Source organism: Nanorana parkeri, unplaced genomic scaffold (assembly GCF_000935625.1).
Source record: "Nanorana parkeri isolate BGI_ZX_2015 unplaced genomic scaffold, ASM93562v1 scaffold64, whole genome shotgun sequence".
Taxonomy (NCBI): domain Eukaryota; kingdom Metazoa; phylum Chordata; class Amphibia; order Anura; family Dicroglossidae; genus Nanorana; species Nanorana parkeri.
Genome location: NW_017306332.1, coordinates 1681194 through 1703102, shown reverse-complemented (window position 1 = coordinate 1703102; position 21909 = coordinate 1681194). Strand labels below are relative to the sequence as shown.

The 21909-nt window shown below is 37.3% G+C and overlaps 1 protein-coding gene across 1 annotated transcript in view; it reads left to right on the top strand.

Annotated features, from left to right (window-relative positions):
* MACC1 (MACC1, MET transcriptional regulator) overlaps positions 1-21568 on the top strand; it is a 40096-nt gene extending 18528 nt beyond the window's left edge. Inside the window, exons 2-5 of the mRNA XM_018576334.1 lie at positions 6280-6389; positions 16448-18489; positions 19415-19603; positions 20719-21568. Of these exons, the coding sequence (XP_018431836.1) occupies positions 6284-6389; positions 16448-18489; positions 19415-19603; positions 20719-20934 (2553 nt within the window). The 5' untranslated portion in view covers positions 6280-6283 and the 3' untranslated portion in view covers positions 20935-21568. The remainder of the gene's footprint in view (positions 1-6279; positions 6390-16447; positions 18490-19414; positions 19604-20718) is intronic.
* Positions 21569-21909: the final 341 nt, after the last annotated feature.

The following is a 21909-nucleotide window of genomic DNA, read 5'->3' as shown; positions in this document are numbered from 1 at the left end:
AAATGGCATATAGTTTTCTAGACTCTCCCAAGAAGTCTATAGCTTGTGTGCATATAGAAAATTATGAATAAAGCATTCGTATGTTAATATTTTAAAAGCGCAGTCTGCTACAACAGAAATGTCAAACAATTTATACTTTTTACTTATAATGTAAATGTGTTTTGTAACACTTTCACACGGAGACCCATGCTGTATTTGCTCTGAGGATTCAATATACTTCTAAGTCCTGTTCATGAATTATGCAGAAGAGATGGGAAGAGGCATTCCACTTTACTAAATGCTTTCATGAGCATCACTTGCCTCAGGGCTAACTGACACTCAAGCAAAATGTTTGTCTTTAAGAAAGGCGCACTGCACTGTGCATATCAATGTTACAACTAATGTACAAATGAGCCACTTGTTTCCATCACCCTTTCCCCTCCAGTGATTCATTCATAGCCAATGTTCACATTTATCTTCAAGTCTTCTTTTGGAGTCACATATATGGCTTCTTTCAATAAGGATGGTGGAAACTGCGTACTACGAAGTGAAAAATAAAGTAACCTTTGGCAAACCATCAGCTTCCATCTTTTTTTTATCATTAGTTTATATTATTCTAATATCAGTTAAGAAAACAACAAACCACTACTATGCACCATCAAAGGATAAAGCTAACCTCCATCCAATCTCATGAATGTTTTGTATTGTTGTCTGGATCACATTTGGAAAGATTTTTACTTGCTTCCTGTCCTAGTCACCATTGTCCCTGTAAGTGAAAGTAAATCTCCCAGTGGGATTTTGGACTTTCATCCCTACCTTGGCTAACAGAATTATTTTTGTTTCTTTTGGCTAAGCCAACTATCTGGTACTGTTAGATTGGATTGCAAGAGGAGTGGTATGGATTAAGTTTAATGGTACCTCTACACAGATTATTTAAGTGGCGCATGGGTCTGTGTTCCACTAGGGAGAGTTTCCCTTCATTTCCTGCCCTCCTGCCCTACAGGCAGAAGAGGAAATGAACAACAGGGGCATTGCTAGGGTCCTAAAAGACCATGAGCACCTAAGCTGAAATGTTCTGGTACATGCACAATAGCATAATGACAAGTGTATGCTTCTAGTCCTCTATATAATCTCTTCTCTTCATCTAATCTTTGCTGCCATTCATTTCTTAGGAATCATCCCTCTGTCTTGATATACTCCCTTAGTACTTAGCCATTCGTGCTTTGTCCTTCACATTGGGAAGTAAAGATAAACATAGAATCCCAGCCATTAAAAAATCCAGATTCTCTAAATAGTCCACCCAACATAATTCTAAGTATTTGTACTTGGAAATATGCTGTTTCTCATGAAATTAAGACAATTTATGTAGGAGTTACAAAGCATCTCAGATTAACATTCAGCAAAAAATGTGAGTTTGTTGACAGCAAAAACTACTACAAAGGAGACCTGGGACACTAAGCAGCAGCCATGGGCACCAGGGTCTAGCAACACCCCTGATGAAAGCAAATCTCTTCTAAGTAAGGAAATTCTCTTACACAGTTGTAACTGTATCTGTAGCGATTTCTTATACAGTGACAATTGTAAAATTTTTAATTTTCATATCACTTTGTTTATCGGAGACAGTGGTCACCAAGACAAACAAAGAGGGTAAATCCCCTGAGACGAAGCAGAGAATAAACACCTGATGGTTTTTTAACCCCTCAATACTTTATCCAATGCTAAAAAAAAGTTTTGACTTTAGATAGATTTAAAGCAGGATGAACGCAGGTAACAAATTCTGTGTGTCAGTTTGTGTGTTCCCTTCCAGCTTCAGAAACTGAGACACTGATACAGTATATTTAGAGTTCCAAATAGCTGAGTAGAAAAGTTTGCATAACATGGGAGAATTATTAAGAAAGTTAGTGCCAAAAACTGTCATTCTATCTCCACAGCCAATAATCAGATTAGGACCTGCCCTAGAAAATAACAGTGGGAATCTGAAAGATTGTATCTGACAGGCGACTGTAGGGTAATGCCGAGAACTCTCAGTAATCACACACAGATATAGTTATCTTACCCTGCAATAGATATACAGTTCTTACTGTTTGCCAAACGGAATGTAAACTGTCACACACATACATTTATCACCAGTTCATTGGTTAAATGGTTCTCAATGGTGCTCAATGGTACTTTTAGTAATAAGCTAAATTGAGATGTTGTACCATGAAAAAGTGCTATGTGAAGCCTATGCTGTCTAAGGGTAAAGCAAATAAGCAAGACATTTCATAAGTGAACCATGTATTGAGAACCAAATTTTAACGTGAACTTGGTCTCCTTGCTGAATAAATGAAATTACAAATGCAATCCTAAACAGGCCATACAGTGTAATTTTTTCTTGGTTCAACCTAGTGGCTGAACGCCGAAAATATAACAGATTCCTCCAACGCTTATGAGCTTATGATTGAGGAATCTCCCGCTGTCTTCATTGTATTCTGACAACGGCCGCTGGCCAGAATACCCAAACAGAGCTGGCATCTGATTGGCTGCCCACTCTGATCATTCAAAGATTTTCCAACTGGCTCCTTCGATCAGCTGATCGAGGGATGCTGACTGAAAGGGTGCCAACAGGGGCACCTACTGTAGGAATTTTGGCCCGGTTTATCAAGAACTGGCCGAAATTCGCATAGTGCATGGCCAGCTTTACTATGATCATTTTCACCTTGACAAATGTGTAACAGTTTGGCCAAATCTAATTCTAATCTAATAGCTTATCCCAATCTAAAACATATCAACGTATTCATTTTGCTACCTCTGAATGACAGTCTTTATAATGTCTCTTGTATATAATTTGTATCCAATCAATGCTGTGATAGCAAGAAAATATAAGTTCACCATGTAAAATAAATTATTTGTATTTATTGTTCTGTTTATGAGGCTGTAATGATCTGATTTTTATTTGTAGACTCAAGGCATGAGTTTCTTTCTAGATCATATCATTATATAAAATAGAGATATTGGTGCATTGCTATTTTTCTGCCGGAGACACCTTACAGGGTGGTGTGGCCTTCTATCATCTGCTCTATGCTATAAACTGGATTGACATGATTTTTTTATACTTTGATGTCATAGGACAGCTGCAGGGTGTGTGCTTTCTGAACTTATTATACTGTACTTGCCAGGAGTATTCAAATCATAACAATTATACTTAAAGTGAATCTATAGTGTTTTTTCAGGGAGCATACATTTAGCGGGATATTTATAAAGCAAACTTTGTGACTTTCACACAGAATTCACTGGTGGTAAATCAGTCTCTGTCATGTAAAACACATGCAAATATATCCGCACTGCTTGGGCATGAGCGGCCAATTGCTAAGACACATGGGGGAATGGTGACAGAGATGTCATACCCTTGGGAAAGCTGTAACACTATTCTGACATTAGAGCTTACCCAGGGTGAGATCATAGTGATTTACTAAAAGCAAATAGGCTGTTAAATCTGCAAATTCATTTTCACTTTGCAAGGAAATGTTCCCTTAGCATAGTGTATGTGGCAATTGTGGCATCAATAACTACCTCCTTTCTGATGCTACGTTCCATAGACACATTTCTCTGTGACCCAGCATTGGTGGTTTTCTGCCCAGTGACCCACTTTCTGTAAATGAAGGGTGTCATGGGGCCATTAACCCACTCTCTGTGCTGATGTCATCAACACTCTCTACATGATTGAGGGTTGCCCAACACTGGAGAGTAAGAGGACCCTGCGGCATTATGTGAAAGTCTTGAAGACATCTGAAAGCCTCCTTTTGGGGGAGAAAGAGGGAAGGGGCTCCAGAGAGTGGAGGACTTGGGGTAGGATGGTGGAGTTGGGCTTTAATGAGCCCTCAAAGTTTGCTAATTTTTATTTGTGCTGGCTGAAGCATCATCCTGATATGCATGGTCAGTGACGGTAGTCATTTCAATATTTCTGTGGCCCTTAGGGATACTGCTATCAATATATTTGTTATGCATTATTAGTGTTCAATTCCTTAAAAAAAACAAAAAGTACACCAAAGCTGTAAATGTTTTGTTTCATTTGTGTGAAAGTTTTCTTTCTGGCTTACAAGGCTTTAGTAACTGATGTTTTTAGATAGTGACTAATACATCCTTTACAGAAAAAACTCATTTAAATCCCATAGCGGTGGCAATGTATTAAAATTTGATGGATCATCCCAACTGCATGCTACTGCTTTAACTGCTACTTAAAACCCATAAACAGTGTGAATGACTGTTTACATAAAAATTTCAAGAAGGGATTCTGTAACTATTTCTCTGCTCTGGGAGAAAATTGTGATGCACAGTGCAAAGTTAAGGGCCCAAAACCAAGCAGAATTTAAGTAGTTGATGACCAAGTATTGGATGCTGAATGCTATAGAAACTACAGCCAATGACAAAGCATTGATTGCTTATAGATGCTGTGCAGTAGACATGTGCACTGCCAAAAAATTCGTTTAGTTAAGTTTCGTTTTAAATTCGGATTTGTGTTATTTCGTTTTTCAGGATTCGGGTGTGAAAGTCAATTCGGATTCGGAATTCGGATTCGGACGAAATTCGGTAGCGTTCGTACGAACGTTCGTTTCGTTTTCTGTTCTTATCCGTTTCTTATTCGTTTCGTTCGTTTGCAGCAACAGTGACATTTGAGGGGGAAAAAATATTTTGCTCCAACGAACGAAACGAATAAGAAACGAATAAGAACAGAAAACAAACGAACGTTCGTACAAACGCTACCGAATTTCGGAAATGGAAATTCGTTTGCATTCGTTATGTCTGTAATTCGGATACATCCGAATGTCCGAATTTCCGAAAATTCGTCCGAATTTCGATTCGGAACGAAACGAATCGCACATGTCTACTGTGCAGTGATATATAGTGAAATTACACTGTATACTGGAGGACTTGTAATCATAGATATTAGCGTTGTTTAGGACTAACAAAACAATTTGTAACATATGGAATGTACAACAATGTATAAAATAATGTGATGTTAATATAGCATTGCTTCTGTATAAATGATATGTAAGGCCACATAAGCATGTTGGGTCAGTTTTGGGGACATCATTATTAAAAGGACATGAAAGTACTGCAGAGCAAGGCAGGCATTAATTTAAAACATTTTATTTTTAGATTGGGGAAAAAAAGACATCTTAGTCATAATTATTTTGTTCAAATATATACAAGGCGAGTATAAAGACTTAATTAGCTATACCAAGGACTAAACAAAGGATATTCCAGACATGGGAAGCAAATATTGGACACAGGAGAAAGAAGATTATTGCATTCATTTTGCCAAGGATACATTAGAAGTGGTTAAAGAATACGTAAAGTCATCTGTGCAAAGTATGCTTGAACATTATGGCTAACTTACCCCCTAGTTTGGTCTCCTACATCAATGCAAGGTATGCTTTCCCTGTTACTGTTCTATTGCTACCGCATTCATCTTCCCTGATTCTTCCTACAGCCTGGTGTCTTCTTTATTGAGCAGCCACTAATTATGCAATTCCATACATACAGCAACTACTCATGGCATCTTGCTGACAGTGTACACTGCACTGCATATGTACCACAGTCGGTATACAATAAAAAAAATGCTAGCAAGAAGGAACATGCTAAGTCCTAACACTGAAATTACCTGCTAGCTTTTTCTTTGCACATTTCGTTCCACTTTAAGGTACAGAATGCTTTGCTTCATGATTCACTACTGGCAAAAACAATAATCGAATTTAAAAAAAGAAAGGATGATGGTTTTACGTCTAGGAGAGCAATATTTTGATGCATGGAATTGATTTGACCTGAGGTCAGGAAGGATTTTTTTTTCTCTTGAGTGGCAAAATTGGCAACCGTTTTTGTTTATCCTCCCTCTGCAGCAAAGCTGCAGGGGTTGTGAGAAATGGAACTTGATCAAAGTAATTATTTTTTTCAATCATATTAACTATGTACCTATGTAAGTTATGAGGCTTCTGTGTCAGAATTTTGGGAAACTTTGAGAATAAATGCAAGCTAAATAGCAGAATTAATAAATAATAATGGTTGAAAAAGGTAAGGTTATTTAAAGATTTATTCATCTAAAATAATTTATATATACAGTAACTTTCTTGGTGGTACCTTTTATTTGTATTTGCCTATTTAAAATGTAAAAGTTAAGAAAATTTTAAGCGCTGTTCCAGCCAGCCCAAAGCCCACTTAGATCAAAACAGTCACGCTCTTATCAACTAGGTGACAATCTCGTCACAACTCATATAAAACATTGTCTGTGGTTTTCCATTAATTCTTGTTATATTTTTGTAGCACAATGTCAAGACGGCTCCATTCTTTTCGTTCTGGTGGCATTTCAAGAAGTAAATCAGAGGGAACATTAATCGATTTGGATGGACCGAATGTGCAAACAAGCAAACCAGGTGAAATCTCTTATATATTATGTTATCCAAGTAATGTTTATTGTCAGAATATTTATGCCTTTTTCAATATCAGAAGTTTGATTAAAGTCATTTAAGGTAAATTGACCTTTTAAAATAAGTTCAGTGTTAAACATCATATCCTATTTGTCTTATATGTCGATAGTTTTATATTCTGAAAATAGGAGTTTACTGAAAAAATCCTGACTTATTCTGCATCTAAACTGTAATCTCACTACTGACCTGTGCCATTCTATGACTGTACAATGTAGTTATGGCTGCTATACTATTCTGGCTGATGCACCAGAACTATGTACTCATGAATGTTAATCATTTTTTTATACTTTGATTCATAACTCACAACTGTCCCACTTTTGCAGGAACTGTCCTTCATTTTGGTTTATCTACCAAAATGTTATACTGCTCTAAGCCCTGGTTCACACCTTTTGAGCAATTCTAAAAGCGCTTTTAACTGCCCAACACAAGTAATCCCATGATTTTCAATGGCCCTGGTTCACACCTGAGCATAAAAACGCCTAGCAGGAAAACGCCAGACGCCTTAAAAGATGCAGGAGCTTCTTTGGGCAGTTAAAAGCACTTTTCTCATAGATTTCATTGGAAATACCCAAAAATGTGCAACAAAAACATGTTGCACATTTTCGTGAGCATTTTTGTGAGTGGAAAACGATTGAGACCTGGTCTGAAGATTGTGTGAACAAGCCCTAATGAGCAATCAAATTGTGACCTTGTATTGTTACCTTATTGAAAACACACATGTGAAATTACTTTTCACATGTTTTCAAAAGGTATAATTCTAAACTTTAAAGTGAAACTCAAGTGAAACTCAAGTGGCCCAACTTTGGACATCAAACATCTACATAGTTTTAGTAAACCTTCCGATCTCCAATGTAAACACAGCAGAGGCTCTGGGTATGGGGAGCAAGCGGAAATAAGTGCCTGAGAAGACTTGAATGACTTCAGTGCTTCTGTTATGAATTCGGAAGATGAATTGCTCCACATTGCCTCAAGTTACACTGGTGAAGGACGGTTTTTGTTTTTTTAAAGCTTATTTGCGTCTTGAATTTATGAAACCTTAAATGTCCATAACCTGGCCACAGGTTTACTTTAAATATAAAAAGGAAAATATATGCCCAGATCCAGCCTTTGTTTTATAAATGTTTTCCACTGTGTTTAAATTATTAACTTCTTTTAGTAAATATATTTTAAAGTAATCATATTTTTGTAAGTGGACTTTAAAGCTCTCCTTGAAACATTGTTATTAACAAATGATTAACTTTAAAAGGGTAGGAATGAATTTACACTGCAGTATAACAGCATTCCAGCTCTAATGATATATTCAGCGCAGATAACTTTTTGTGAGTTCTTTCCTTGCCAGCATCCATAAAGACAAAATCTAATATTTAATATAGATTGGATACAATTAATGGAAATGTGACACAAAAAACTGCTTGCATCATTGGTACTCTATATTAGTTGCCTATATATTGGCTCTGTCTGTTCTGTCGTCAGCTGTACAATTCACCATAATGTAGCAACAGTTCAATTCCAATTATACCAGCTGGCAGGTTTGTAAAACTAGAGTGCTGGTAATATTGTAAAATTGATGTACTCTTTTGATAAAGACTAGTCTTTATACTGGCTAATGTGTTAAGTAATGTATAAATATAGGTATAAGCAGTGTAGTTACATATTACTGTCAACAACAAAGGGGACATTTTTTGAAAGGTGTTTTATTTAAGATTGCTTTTTAGTACAAAGTTGCACCTTTCACTGACTCACATTCACACATTTGTTTCTACCTATTCCCCCCAAGGAACCCATTTATTATAAAGAAGTCAAAGACAAGTAGTACACTTTTAGAGCAACTTAGTTCAAAGCCTCACTTAAATTGTTTTTAAGGACCTGTACAAGTTTTGGAACCATTATTTAGGCATTCCCAAGTAATATAGAGTTGATTGTACTTGGGTTAAGTGCCAGTGATAATATTAATAAAGGTTTTTATGTCCGAAGCTGCCGCTTCCTTCCACTTTAGTAAAATTATCTTTCTGGCATGGAAGACCAGTAGCCATATTAGCTGTTTGGGGTGTTTTGCTATTATATGATTTGGTAATTTGGCAAGGAAGTAAAGGTCCATGAGATGTGACAGATCAAGGCCCAGAGTCATTGTTAGCAAATGGTGTATTTGTTGGCAGTAAGGTGAGCGTTTAGGACAAGAGCAAAAGACATGAAGAACATCTATGTTGTAGAGCAGCAGTGGCATTGGGCCGAGAGACTCAACCCCAGTTTGTGTATTTTTCTAAGAAGCATAGTATAATCTAACCCTAACCCTAAGTAAAATTTATGAATGAAAATCCTGTGCCCTAATAATTTTAGAAAACGATTCCTAAATGATAAGGAATGGGAAGAAATGGGAATCGGTCACCTTGATCAGGCTTTATCAGTGTGGGCAGGGGTCTGTTAGAGAAAATGGCCGATGCTCATCACCTTTTTAGGGATAGTTGTTGCACTAAGTTGACCTTCAAGAGAAGAAATCTTTATAATCAGAGTCTATGATGCCAGTTGAGCTGGAACAGTGTGTCAATGAATGAGGTACCTATAAAAGTGAGTTATTTAATTGAAAGTAATTTTCAGGCCTTCAAAAGAGACAAGCATAATATAATATAATTGACAAACATATTTAATCCCTCTCTGGGCTCACCGCAGCCCATCTGCATAATCTTACAATGTTCTTAAGTGCAGGTTATATCATAGTATTAGGAGAAATTTGCATTTTAGTACGTTTGGGCAAGGTTTTAGCATAATACCATACTCAGGGCCAGATTTACCTTTAAGGCAGAATAGGCACGTGCCTACAGGTGCCCTCCATAGAGGGGCACCATGCAGGTACCTACTCTGCCTAATTTCCGGTGTTGTGTCAAGATACAACACCGGCAATAACAAGGAGGGTGCGTTCTGCACATAATTCTGCACCCTCGTGCGCCACAACCAGTGGCACCTACAGGAGCCACCATCTTCCACAAACACAGGGGAAGGACCCAGGTGCTGTGTAAGGCTGCCCTGTAAAACGCCTGTCTAATGCAGACAGGCATTTTGGGGCAGCATTAAGCTACGCCGGGGTCCTTCTCTGCATATGTGAAAACCGACGGGTCCCGCAGCAGGTGTGGACACCAGCTCAGGCTAAACATATTTCCATTTGTGCCTACAGATGCCCAAAATGGAAATTCAGCCCTAACCATACTATTACACCTATGTCTAGAGGTGAATTTTTGTTATAGTAATGTAGGTGGAATCTAAATAATTGATTTTTCAGCCCTTTATATGGTTCCTGTAATGCCACTGATAGACATTAATGTTGAAAATTTGGTACTGATAGATCTTCACTGTCTTTATGCACATAGAGACTGAGTCTGTTTAATGGGTGGCACTAATTCCAGATAAACGAGAAAAGAAAGGAGTGTATGGATAAAAAGTGTTTTATTAGGATTGTACTCCAGGATTGAATGTAGGACGTAAAAAAAACTTTAGAAGATAGATCTTTTTAAATAGGTTTAACTGCCATCTTAGGTTCAGTAGGAGGGATTGACACATTTTAATTTTGGCTGCCATAGATTTGACTAGAAGGATCCGATTTACTGTAACACAGTTTTGGATCAAAATCCCTAGGTATTTAAATGTTAAAATTGTTGATACACTGAATGGAGTATCTGATGGAGAGATGCATGGTTAGTCCAATAAGGAATATAATACATTTTTCTAGGCTAACTTTGAGGTCCCATTCACTGCTGAGCATTTTGGTGAGCCATTCCCAAAGCGCGACAACACTCAAGATGAAGAATCCCATTATTCTCAATGGGCCTGATCACACCTGAGCACTGTGTCGCTTGTTGCCTATCGCACGCAGCTCATAAGCATGCGTGTAAAATCCATGTTTTTTTCAAGTGCTCCCATTTAACTTGATGGAACCAAAAACATATGATTCTGTTTCTGTACTACACATCAAGTGGAGAAACACACGCACACATGCGGGAAAAAAAGTCTCTAAATCCCCTGGCTACACTCACATTTGGGTGTGACTGGGGCCTCAGACTTGAAAAGGTACCAAATACTTCAATAATCCTTAACGGTTAAGAAGGTCAGTGCATCTTCCCATCCAAGTAAATTATTGTGTCATCCGCAGAAAGATTTTCCTCCAGTCTACCCTGGGTAATACCTTTGACTTTTGTTGATTGTCTTATTAGATTCGCAACTGGTTCTATTGTTAGCCCAAAGAAAAATGGTAACAGGTGGCAATCCTGCCTTGTTCACCATTACAAATGGATAAAGGGAGAATTTAATTTGTTTGTGCGCACCCACGTTACCACGCCAGTGTAATTTTATTAATTTAATGAATTCAGGTCCAAACCCCATTTTGTTCAGTGCTGCGCATAAGTATTCCCATAGGTCTTGTGAATGTTGAATGACACCACACGTTTGGATTCATCAGACTCCCGTATTGCATGCATGTTTAAGTACAAGCTCCTAGTGTTTGTAAAGATGCGTTTGTCTGGCATAAATCCCATCTGGTAGTGCTATATATGTTGCGCTCAGTCTAACTGTGCAAAATCTCTCAAGATTGGTGAGTAGATTTCACCTCCTATTAGTGAACATAATGATTAAGTATATTTACATAAATATCTATATAACGTGATCTAAATTACCAATCTATATCCCAACATCAAACCCTCTGCTGATGCACATGATTATATACAAATGTGCAAATCCATGATTCACTTTAAATAATACATTTAAAAAAAACTATACATGTGTTAACATATAAGTGGCTTGACAAGTGTCAAGTATAAAGTATAAATAGCTATGCTAAAACAACATGTCCGTCCATGAACCCAAGGGCTGTTTTTTATAAAGAAGGAAGGTGGATTTACTTTCCTTTCTTTTGAGGCATCAAATGTGCCAAGGATCCTATTCTGTTATATTCATATTGAGCAATGATTATGTTCCACAAGCAGTCTCTTTAACGCAGTAATCATCCGCCTCCTCAGTCCCACATGGATGGGTGAGTCAAGCGCAGCTCCCTCCTTCCCTTTCAATCCAAACAAGCCACACCGTTGTATCGGCAGTATCCCCCTGCTTTATCTCAAAGGGGAGAGATATGGAGAAAAAAGGGGAGGGTGTCTAAGTGCAGTAAAAAAACGTTTATTCGTCCAAGACACATAAAAAATTGCACTTACAAGATCGTTGGTTTCAATCGCGTATACAGAGAATCCTCAGCTGTAAGAGGCAGAAGGCAGTTCGTTCCCTTGATGCGTTTCGTCTCTTGACGTTATCAAAAGGAACTCTTACTCTGTTACTTCATCACTCATCCTCATTTTCTGGAACACTATCACTATACCACACTATTATTGTGGACCACTACAGTCAACTATATGTCGTGTGAGGAACTATTACCCTCTGATAATAATACATTGGAACATTTTAACACAAAATAGTGGATATGACTTCATTTCTGAAGTTCTCCCTCTCTAAAAGATATGCTCTAATGTAACCATTCCCTCTGAACTGTACTTACTAAATAGTTCATTAGTAGGCACAACCTACATATGCCGTTCGGATCATCTCAGGTTAGGCTTACCCCTTAGAAAGTATTAAGTTTGAAAAAGTTTCTAAGTTTGTATTTGGAGATGAACTTTAACTCTTCGGTTGCTTCCAATGATGAATTTCCTGCAAATTTCCAGTATTTAAATTTGCCTCAAAATGCTATCCAACAAGTTTGATAGCCAGCTCTAGGACAATCACCCACAACAATGTATTTATTTTTTTCCCCTTCAAGGCTTTAAAAAAAAAAAAATTTCTGGTGTCATTTACATTTTCTCTTTTACACACCCATATCTGAGGGCCACATTTCTATTTTATTGAAAAACAGTTGCTTGGGCCTGTTGTGGAATCTGGAGATTGGGTGGGGTGAAAGGAATGTGAGGCGGTGGTGTACCTAGCTACCAGTTCAGCCTTGCTTCATCCTTGAACCAGTGGAACTTTGCTACCATTGCACCAACTACTAGTGCAACCTTGCTTCCATCGTTGTTCTCCAGTGTCTCCAGTACCACCTGCGATATCTGTGCAATCAGTGCTATTAGTTAGACATGTGCGATTCGTTTTGTTCCGAATCTAAATTCGGACGAAATTTCGGAACTTCGTAGATTTGGAGCATCAGAATTTCCGAAATATAACGCATCCGAATCCGAAATTTCGAATCCGGAATTTGGAATCCAAAATTTCGGATTTGGAACGAATTTTGTCCAAATCCTTTGCGTGCACTGTTAACATTTAAACGGATAAAAACAAATTAAGAAAAGGATTTTAATGTCCCTTTAATAGTAAAGACTAGAGCACAGCAACCAGAAATTACAAATGTGCCAATTCTGCTATCCCACCTCAAGTTGAATTTTCAGGAATTCGTCCCAATCCGACACTAATTCCAAATCAGATCCGAATACGAATATGATTCCCGCAACGAGTTCAACTTTGGACCCGAATCCGAAAAATGAAATAAACGAAATCCGAAACAAAACAAATGTTTAGCCGCTGCAGATGTCTAAGTATTAGTTATATCTAAACTACTCACTACAGTTTCTAGAAAGCCACCTTTACAGCTCTCAGGACACCTACCCTCCTCTGCATTCCTTAGTACCTATTGCACCTGGGGGTAGCTTGCAGCTAAGCTAAACTCTGGTGAGGGGATCCCTGGCAGAACAGCAGCTATCCCTTAGACTTCACTCTCATGCAAAGCGGTTGTATTGAGGTCTACACCCCAGAATTGTGACATCCGGTTCAAAACTTGGTAATAATTTACACATACTTCCATACCTAAACTCATCCAAGTTTTTTTTTTTTTTTTACCTATTAATCTTATTAAATTCCTTGCTTTAGTACACTTGTACTCAGGTAGGTAAAATCAACAGGACCATACATTTTTGGCACCTACTCGTAAATATATATTCTTATACTCAAGGTAGCTTCATCAGCAGTCTTAATCAGGCAACACAGGGATCACTTTATATGCTTAATTGACCAACAACATAACTGATATAAAAAAATGTTTATAACTATAATGCATGCCATTTGCCATAAGGATTTTTTCAGCTGTATCATTGTTATGTTTAGTACTCTTTGGCTCTCAATGCTGAAATAACCAATTGTTATAGCCTAGTTAATTAAGCCTAAAATAATTGTTCATTGCCGTCAGTGACAACATTTTATGCATGAAAGTCAACTACAATTGCAGAAAATTGCTTTAAAACAAATGTAATTGCCTCAAGTATAGAGTAGTAGGGATTGCCATGTTTTGGAAGTTTAAACTTTTAGACTCTGCATTTGCTAATTAGATTCTTCTTTAAACTTGCTATCTGGAATAGTAGTTACTGAACTTATAGATTTCCTAGTGGGGGAAATTAAAACTACGCAAATCACATTTTGTTTTACCCCTTAAACTCCATTTAAGAAACAGATGTCTGTTACATATTTTCATATGAGTGTGCATTGACTGGCTTTGAAAAATAGATTAAAACTATTAACTGGCCTCATTACCACATTCAGGACCACTATCAGGTCAGTAATGGCATTTCTATGGCAGGGGCTCTGGTCATATATATGTTGTTTGGGACCTGATACACCAGAATTAATGTCGCCTGTCATGTCAGGACAATATATTGCATTGCATTACATTACATTGGAGTGGAATGTCTCCACACCATTTTTACAAGGTGTTGCAATAGTGGGAAAACACATGCAAAAAAGAACAGCGTTAAGTAGGTATAATAAGAAGTTGTGCTGAACTTTTAAAGTATGCTAAAAGAGTGTTCTGTAAGTTTGCTGTGGAGAGAGATTCCAGATTGTTGCAAAGGAAAAGAGGTTGCTGTCGGTGGGAGACAAGATGAGCATGAGCAGGGAAAAGCCACTGGTAAGATTTAGGGAGATTTCAGGCAAATAAAATGTAATATATTCCTTGGACTGACAATGTATTAGGTAATCATTTAGGGCTTCAGAAAAAGATTCCAATTACTATTTAACCCAACTAGATGTTAGGAACCTTGAATATGAAGTGCAGTTTAAAGTAGTATTAAACTCTCACATTTTTTTCAATAATGAATCCACAAATATACATTGTTTAGCAAAGAATTGCTTTACATTTTTGCCCAAACACTTACAATCGTCATGTTTCTAAACAGCTGCTTCCAAGTCTCTAGGCTCAGCTTTCCTGAATTTCCTGTCTAGTACAAGATCACAAAGGACAGTGCAGACTCCAACTGTTCATCTACTAGCTTGGAGGAGGGAGGAGAGGGGGCCAGGGGGGAGGGTAGTAGCTTGATTTGCTGTGTCTGTGTGTTTGTGGAAACACACACAGCTTACTAGCACACACAAGGGTGACTGCATAGCGCTCTGCTTGAGAAAGGAGTCACTTCAAAACAGGATATCAGGACCAGTGCTCAGGTGATTCTACAGGAAGGTAAAACTTTTAAACATCAAGAAGCAGCATCCATTGTAAGTGATTTCATTAGCTTTTAAAAGACTTTGACTTTAATATTTTTTTAAGGTTTATTAGGAATTGAAAGCTCTCTTTTGCTGAATTTATTGGTTGATAAAACGTTTTAAAGAATTTTTTTCAGGTAATATGACTCACCTAATTTGGTCAGTCATAGAATTTGACTTAAATAGAAAATTAATATGCATGTAAATACAATTATTGACATTGTTAAATCCATAGAACGTTTAAATGTTAATTTTTCTAAATGCAGGGACATAAAAGATATATGATATGCAATTGTGCAATAATATGTAGCAATGGGTATGGGGCATAGGATGTTATATAGAAGTGTATCCAGTAAATACCGCTTGCAACTATGTCCATTTTTGTGGTTTGCAGCTTTTCCTTTACTCACCTCAATTGTAATGTAATCTAATGCAATTTAGTTGGATATACTGTGGCTGCACAAGCCAGTTAAATGGTCAAAGACACCCAGGTTTTAGCAATCACTGAATTGAAAGGCTATGCAAACACCAGCTTTAGTCTTTATTTGATAAGGTCCTCTTGTTTCATGTTTAGGGGTTTTGTAAGTTCTTATGTACAGAATAGTACTATCTGTAGAGCATGCTACATCTCAGCTGGCATATAAATACTTGCAATATACATCACTTGACTGTACCTACAGTATGATTATATAATTTCACTTTTAATTTAGAAATACATTTAGAAATTTATTTAAAAAATCTAATAAAATTTTCATTTCCACAGCATGAAATGTCTTTCTATTCCTTGCAAGAATTTATCAAAACTGAAGCTGACAGAATCTGGAGCAGTTGCCTACAGTAACCATTCAGCTTCTCTCTTCAGTTTGTTCAGTTAACCACCTTAGTACCGGAGCAATTGTGTAATTTTTACACACACATACTACAATCTGAGTTTTTAGATATAAATTTACTTTAAACCCCCAGAATTTTCTGAAAGCTGAGGCCGTGCAGAATAGAAAAAATGGTAGCTGCATGTTTTTATGTTGCACGATATAAATGTTTATCAAATCGATATTTTTACCAAAAAAAAAACATTAAAATTAATTTTAGTGCACGCAAACACAATTTGACACCCAGTGCTATCGTAAAATATATTTGGTAAAAGATGACTGATAATAAGATCTGCCAGCACAGTAAAGACAGGATTAATTATAGTAAACGTTAACTCTACACTCCTTAGCATTATACAGAGTAGGATTTGTAGGATTAGGTAGGGTAGTTAGGATTTGTATACAACTAAAGAGCAGTTAAAAATATAAGTATTTGCTTATTTATTTTTTAAGTTATGCTATAAATAGAAACATGTAACACATATGAAGTATTTGTTATCCCAATGTGGCTGCAAATGTGGAAATTCACTTTAAGAAACCAAAGGGACCAAGTAAAATAAGTTGTTTAAAGGGGTTTACATACACTTTAATTTTTGTTTCAGTTCTGTATTTGCTGATTTAACTTTTTTATTTTTTTGTATTGTACAGAGAAAACAGGACAGGAATTTGATCTTCTTATTGACTGGTCTGATGTGTTTAATGACCATGCCCAGACTACGGCAAAGCATGCTAACCCTTTTTGGAATGGACTTTCTGAATCCAACCCTTTCTTGGATGATGTGGTTCAAGCTAATACATGTTCAAAAACTAACGTGTCTATCCTAAAAGAGGACCCGTACATGCTGTTTAGGGATTCAGTCAAAAGAAATTCAATATCAAGTTCTGGGGATGAACTTGATATAGATCATTTCCTGGGAAATTCACCAGCAAACAGATCTGCTAGATCTAAAAGTGTATCCTATTTGGATGTTATAGATGTTAAGGATATCGATGGACCAATAATTGATGACCAGATTCTGGCTCCAGACTTGGAATGGCTACAAAATGACCGGGAAGCCTATAAGATGGCTTGGTTAAGTCACAGGCAGCTGACACGATCATGTCTTGATTTGGACGTTATAAGCCAGAGCCCAGGATGGGCACAAACACAAGCTACAGACACACACATAGTTTGCAAAGTAGATCACAAAGGTGGTTCTGTGCAGCTTCCTAACTCTGATATTACCATTCATGTCCCTGAAGGTCATGTAGGTGCTGGTGAGTTTCAGGACATCTCCTTAAAAGCTTTTCTTGATCCACCAGTATCTCTCAACAGTAACATGTCAACTACTGTTAGTCCTTTTCTGGAAATAACATTAAGTAATATTAATACAGTTGAGGCGCTCTTACTGGAAATGAAAATTACGGCTGAGGTAAAGAACGATCCATACAGCCAAGTCATGACAGAGATTGCAACATTTTATAGCTACAACAAAGATGGCCCATTTGAAAAAATCCCATATGGTTACATTTACAATAACATACTACAAATCAAGTTACCTATTCTGAGTCATGATACTTATATAGTAAGTGCAGCTGTAGCCAAATCATCTCAGAGCCCAGTTACATCTGTTTATAATTACATCCAGAAGAGTATAACAGTGGCAGTGTATGGACCAAAACATATCCACCCAGCCTTCACTACAGTCTTAGCAGTTTTGGGACACAACTATACTCCAGACAAACTTACAGTTGATGACATTAAACGACGGGGAAAAAATATGCCACCTCTAGTTTTCCAGCTCTGGGGAAAACATCAGTTTGTTCTTGATCATATGCAAGATGTGCTTGTTGATTTTGATTCAAGTGACTCCAATTTTTCAGTGAAAGCAGCAGATAATAATAATGAAATCAAAGAACCACAGTTAAAGACAGGCAAAACAGTTCGGACTCAGTTTTCCTTTTCATTGGCAGGAGGTCAAGAAGCATCCCCATTTGTTTTTTCAGTCCTGGTCAAGGATTCTAAAAGGTCTTTGTCTATATCAGAATTTACAGTTGAGACTCCAAATCCTGCACCTAAAATACACATTACACCAACAAATCAGACTCGTTCACAAAAACGCAGGGAAATAATGTCTACAGCCGTTCTGCCAGTTATCCATACTATTAAATATCCACAGTTTCAAGATAGAACATTGAAGATCAACAACTTTGCCGTGACTTTAAAGACTGTTTTGCGTCAGCAAAAGATTGACTACTTCCTGGAGTATTTTAAAGGAGACACAATTGCGCTTCTTGGTGAAGATAAAGTAAAGGCTATTGGCCAGACCAAAATTAAAGAGTGGTATGTTGGTGTTTTGAGAGGGAAAGTAGGTCTTGTCCATTGTAAAAATGTCAAAATAATTTCTAGAGAGCAAGTCATTGACTTTTCGGATGTCCATTTTTCAACTAAGATGCTTTTGGAACAGATAGCGCTACCATTCAAAAAATTAACATACATCTACTCATCGGTTCTGTCAAATGTGTCAGACAAAGTGTATGACTGGAGATGCTTAGCTGATGCCCTTGGATACTCACATTTGTCACTGGATGATCTTAATCACACTCTTCTTGCAAAAGAGTCTGATAGAGTTGCTGCTTTGGTGAAAAAGCTGAAGGAAGATTGCCATGCTGACTCCAAAAAGAGAAAATTTCACTCTGAACTTATTATGGTAAGTCTTTATGTCTTACAAAGTTGGCAAAAGCTAATGTCTGATGTTTGTCCCATTGGTTGTGTATTTTCAATCTACCCATTATGTGTAGTGAATGAATACATTGGACCCCATTTGCAACTAAGGATTCAGATTTCCTATTGTGTAAATTTCAACTTTTATAATACACAATTTCTCAAATGTATAACTAAACAATACCATATAGTTTTTTGAAAATGTGTTCAAGAGCAAAACTAACTCAAATCATAAAATCAGCCTTCACTTTTGCAGAATTTATTTCGTCACCTACTGTATATGTGTATACTAAGTGCTTCAGACATACAGAGTACAGAGTTTTAGACAAAGATTGTTCAGCACTCTCAAGTCATAGATTCTTATATGTGAACAGTTTCTCATAGCACTGAAGGGTGAGATGCTATTTTATGGGCAATTATATTTTTAAGCATGATGGGTATTCTGTGTATTTGTGTGGTTCTACATTGTGGGACTATAGCTGTGTAGCTGTGTACTTCCTGGCTGGTGGCTGCAGCTAATCAACTATTTACTCAACTGCTGTCAACTCAATAAGCTATCTACAAGATCATCACAAACATGTTTATATGACAGCTACTCTAGCCTGTACACATAAAGTTTCCCCAGGGGAGAGGTGCCGGAAAAGATAAGATCCACAACATCTGCATTTTAATGGATTTTCATAAGCCATCCACTACTAACAAGCAATCAGGTATATTGCTGGTGAAATGCCACTAGTTATATTATTTTATTATTGTGAGTTAGCAAGTCAAAGCAGGAATATAACACTGCCCCCACTCTTTCAGCTTTTCTCCAGATTTTCTACATCACCCTAAAATTAAGCTCTGCAATCCTATAATCTTATCTTATCTCATCTGCTGATGTGATATTTACTTTCACAATCTGTTTGTAGGGTCTGTTGAAGATTGACTGTCAAGCATTAGTAGCTCGGCTAACACAAGACACAGTAATTCTGACTGCCGCTGTGCAGCTAGGCATACGTTGGAGGGAGCTGGCTGAGAAACTAGCCAGACTTACAAAGCAACAGATTGAAGCATATGAAATCCCTCATCAAGGAAAGACCGGAGAAGTCGGTCCACAGGTATACCAAAGAAATCACATGCTGTTTTATATTTTTCCATGCAGATAATTGAAGGGTATGTTTGCATTTCAAAACTTCTCAATTGAAGAAATTGGGTGTCCATCCCTTCCTGTAGCTCATAGAAAATATCAGGACCAAGGAATGTTGAAAAGTGATTTCCCCATCCTTCACAGAACAAGGGCTGAATGAGAAAAAAAAGCAGTGTATGGCCAACATTAGAAAGTGCAGTCAGTCAACATTAAAGTGTACAGGATAATGTGGGAAAAGACAGGAGCCCCTTGCAGGTTGTTACTGCTATCTGGGGCTTCTTTAGATAGGTTTCCCCTTGCTAACTGTGACGGTGAGGAAAAATATGACCTCCAAAAGTGAATATTAAAACCAATGTTCTAAAGCAAGTTTTCATTTAAACATTTGTACAAAAATCTGCCAGTGTATGGCCAGCTCTGGAAGATGCTGGCATCTGTTAATTAAGCGAATGGGGCATTCGGGTACAGAAGATCAAAGCGCTAATGAAAATGACAAAATCTTTCCACATTTGTACTTATGAAATACATACTGGCCACAAAACGTTTTACTGCCAGTGAGCAGGACTGTTTCTACAGACAATTCCTTGCCAGGGCAGCTTGATATGAAGTACTCACAAAGCCTTCCACCAACAGTTCAATCTTCCTTTTACTATACACTCTGCATCTGCACCTCTTAGACCCATGTGTACCACAGAAAGGTTCAGTTGAGTGAGGCGGAACTGAGCAAAATGTTTATATTTTTATAACAATGTCCTGATGTTCTACAATGTATTATAGAAAACCTGTCATGTAAGAAACAGAGGCTACTACGATTGATCTCCTTAAAATGCTAGTTGTTTGACTGCCATGTTGACCGTGTCTGAGTCAATAACCCGGTGTAAATATGCAGACAAAAACTTTGGACTTCCCTCTACCTTTCCTGATCTGCATACTTGTTTCAGGCCAGTGACTTAAAAAGCATTAAAGCCAGTAAGCAAGCATAAGAGTCAGACAACCAGCATTATCTCATGTAGGTCAGCAATGGCAGCTCATTCATGACAGGTTTACTCTACGTTGGACACCTACTTTAATTTTAATATATGTTTGCAGATGATGTGGAAGCCTGCCTTTGACTTTCTCTATACCTGGGCAGCTCACTATGGCGAGAGTTACAGAGATGTGCTACAAGACCTGCACTGTGCATTGGACAAGATGAAATATCCCGTCACCAGGCAGTGGAGGGAGCTGACAGGAGCTCTCATCTTTGTCAACTGTTTGGAGATATTCCAAATGACTTCATTCAGCAAGTTAGAAGATGAATTTTGAATACAGTCACTCTATTGTTTATTTATGCTCAAAGACATATGGACCTTTTTATTGTTCAAACGTACATTGATTTTCATGATTTTCCGGCAGTAGGATTTGCCATTTATGCAGTTACTAAGGTTTTTCTATATGCGGTCTTGCTAATTTTATTTTTCTACATAATATCAGTGTCATTAGCAACATTCCAGCTGGCAGGTGCCATAGCAACCCAAACAGTGTTCTAAAATTACCGAGCAACTAGTGCAGCAACATACTTTGCCTTTTGTATATAAATGCCAAGCACACAATGTTTTTAGTGTCCTTTTGTCCGGTTATATATTTATTTTTAGTTTCTATAGGAAAGTGTTGTTAATTATGTTTAACTTTTTACATGGTCTGTGTCAGTATAAGTCTATTATGTATCTATTATGTATTACAAAAGTAAAAAGTGTCTGAATAATATTGATACTGTGATGATACCGTGTGCATTATATTAATATTATTATTATGTTTTAACATTCATACTGTGATAATCCCTTGTAAATGAGCTTGTCCTATTTATGATGCCAGCTATTGTTACAGAACTGTGAGATTACTCGTGCACATAACATGCAGTCTAGCTAGTAACTCCTCAGTGGCTCTTAATGATCATTTAAAGGTCCTTGTCAGGAATAATACTTTATACATGTGATTTTTATCTGAAAGTAAGTGTCAGTAGAGAAAGAACAGGAAATGTAATAGAGGTGGGTTTGGTGTTGATTTGCATACACTATTGGTTGATTTTCTACATCACACACCTTTGACTTCAAAGCCAAGGAAGCATTGTGTTGATATTTGGGTTGTGTTTAGGTAACACCCAATTTGAGCACAATAGGTATTTATCATGTACTATATGTGTCCTTCTCCAGTTTGTATATGCAGCTATTCTACCATTGCTTCTATTGTCTTCTACATGACCTGCCCATTGCATATGGGTGCTGATTGGTCACATTAGTA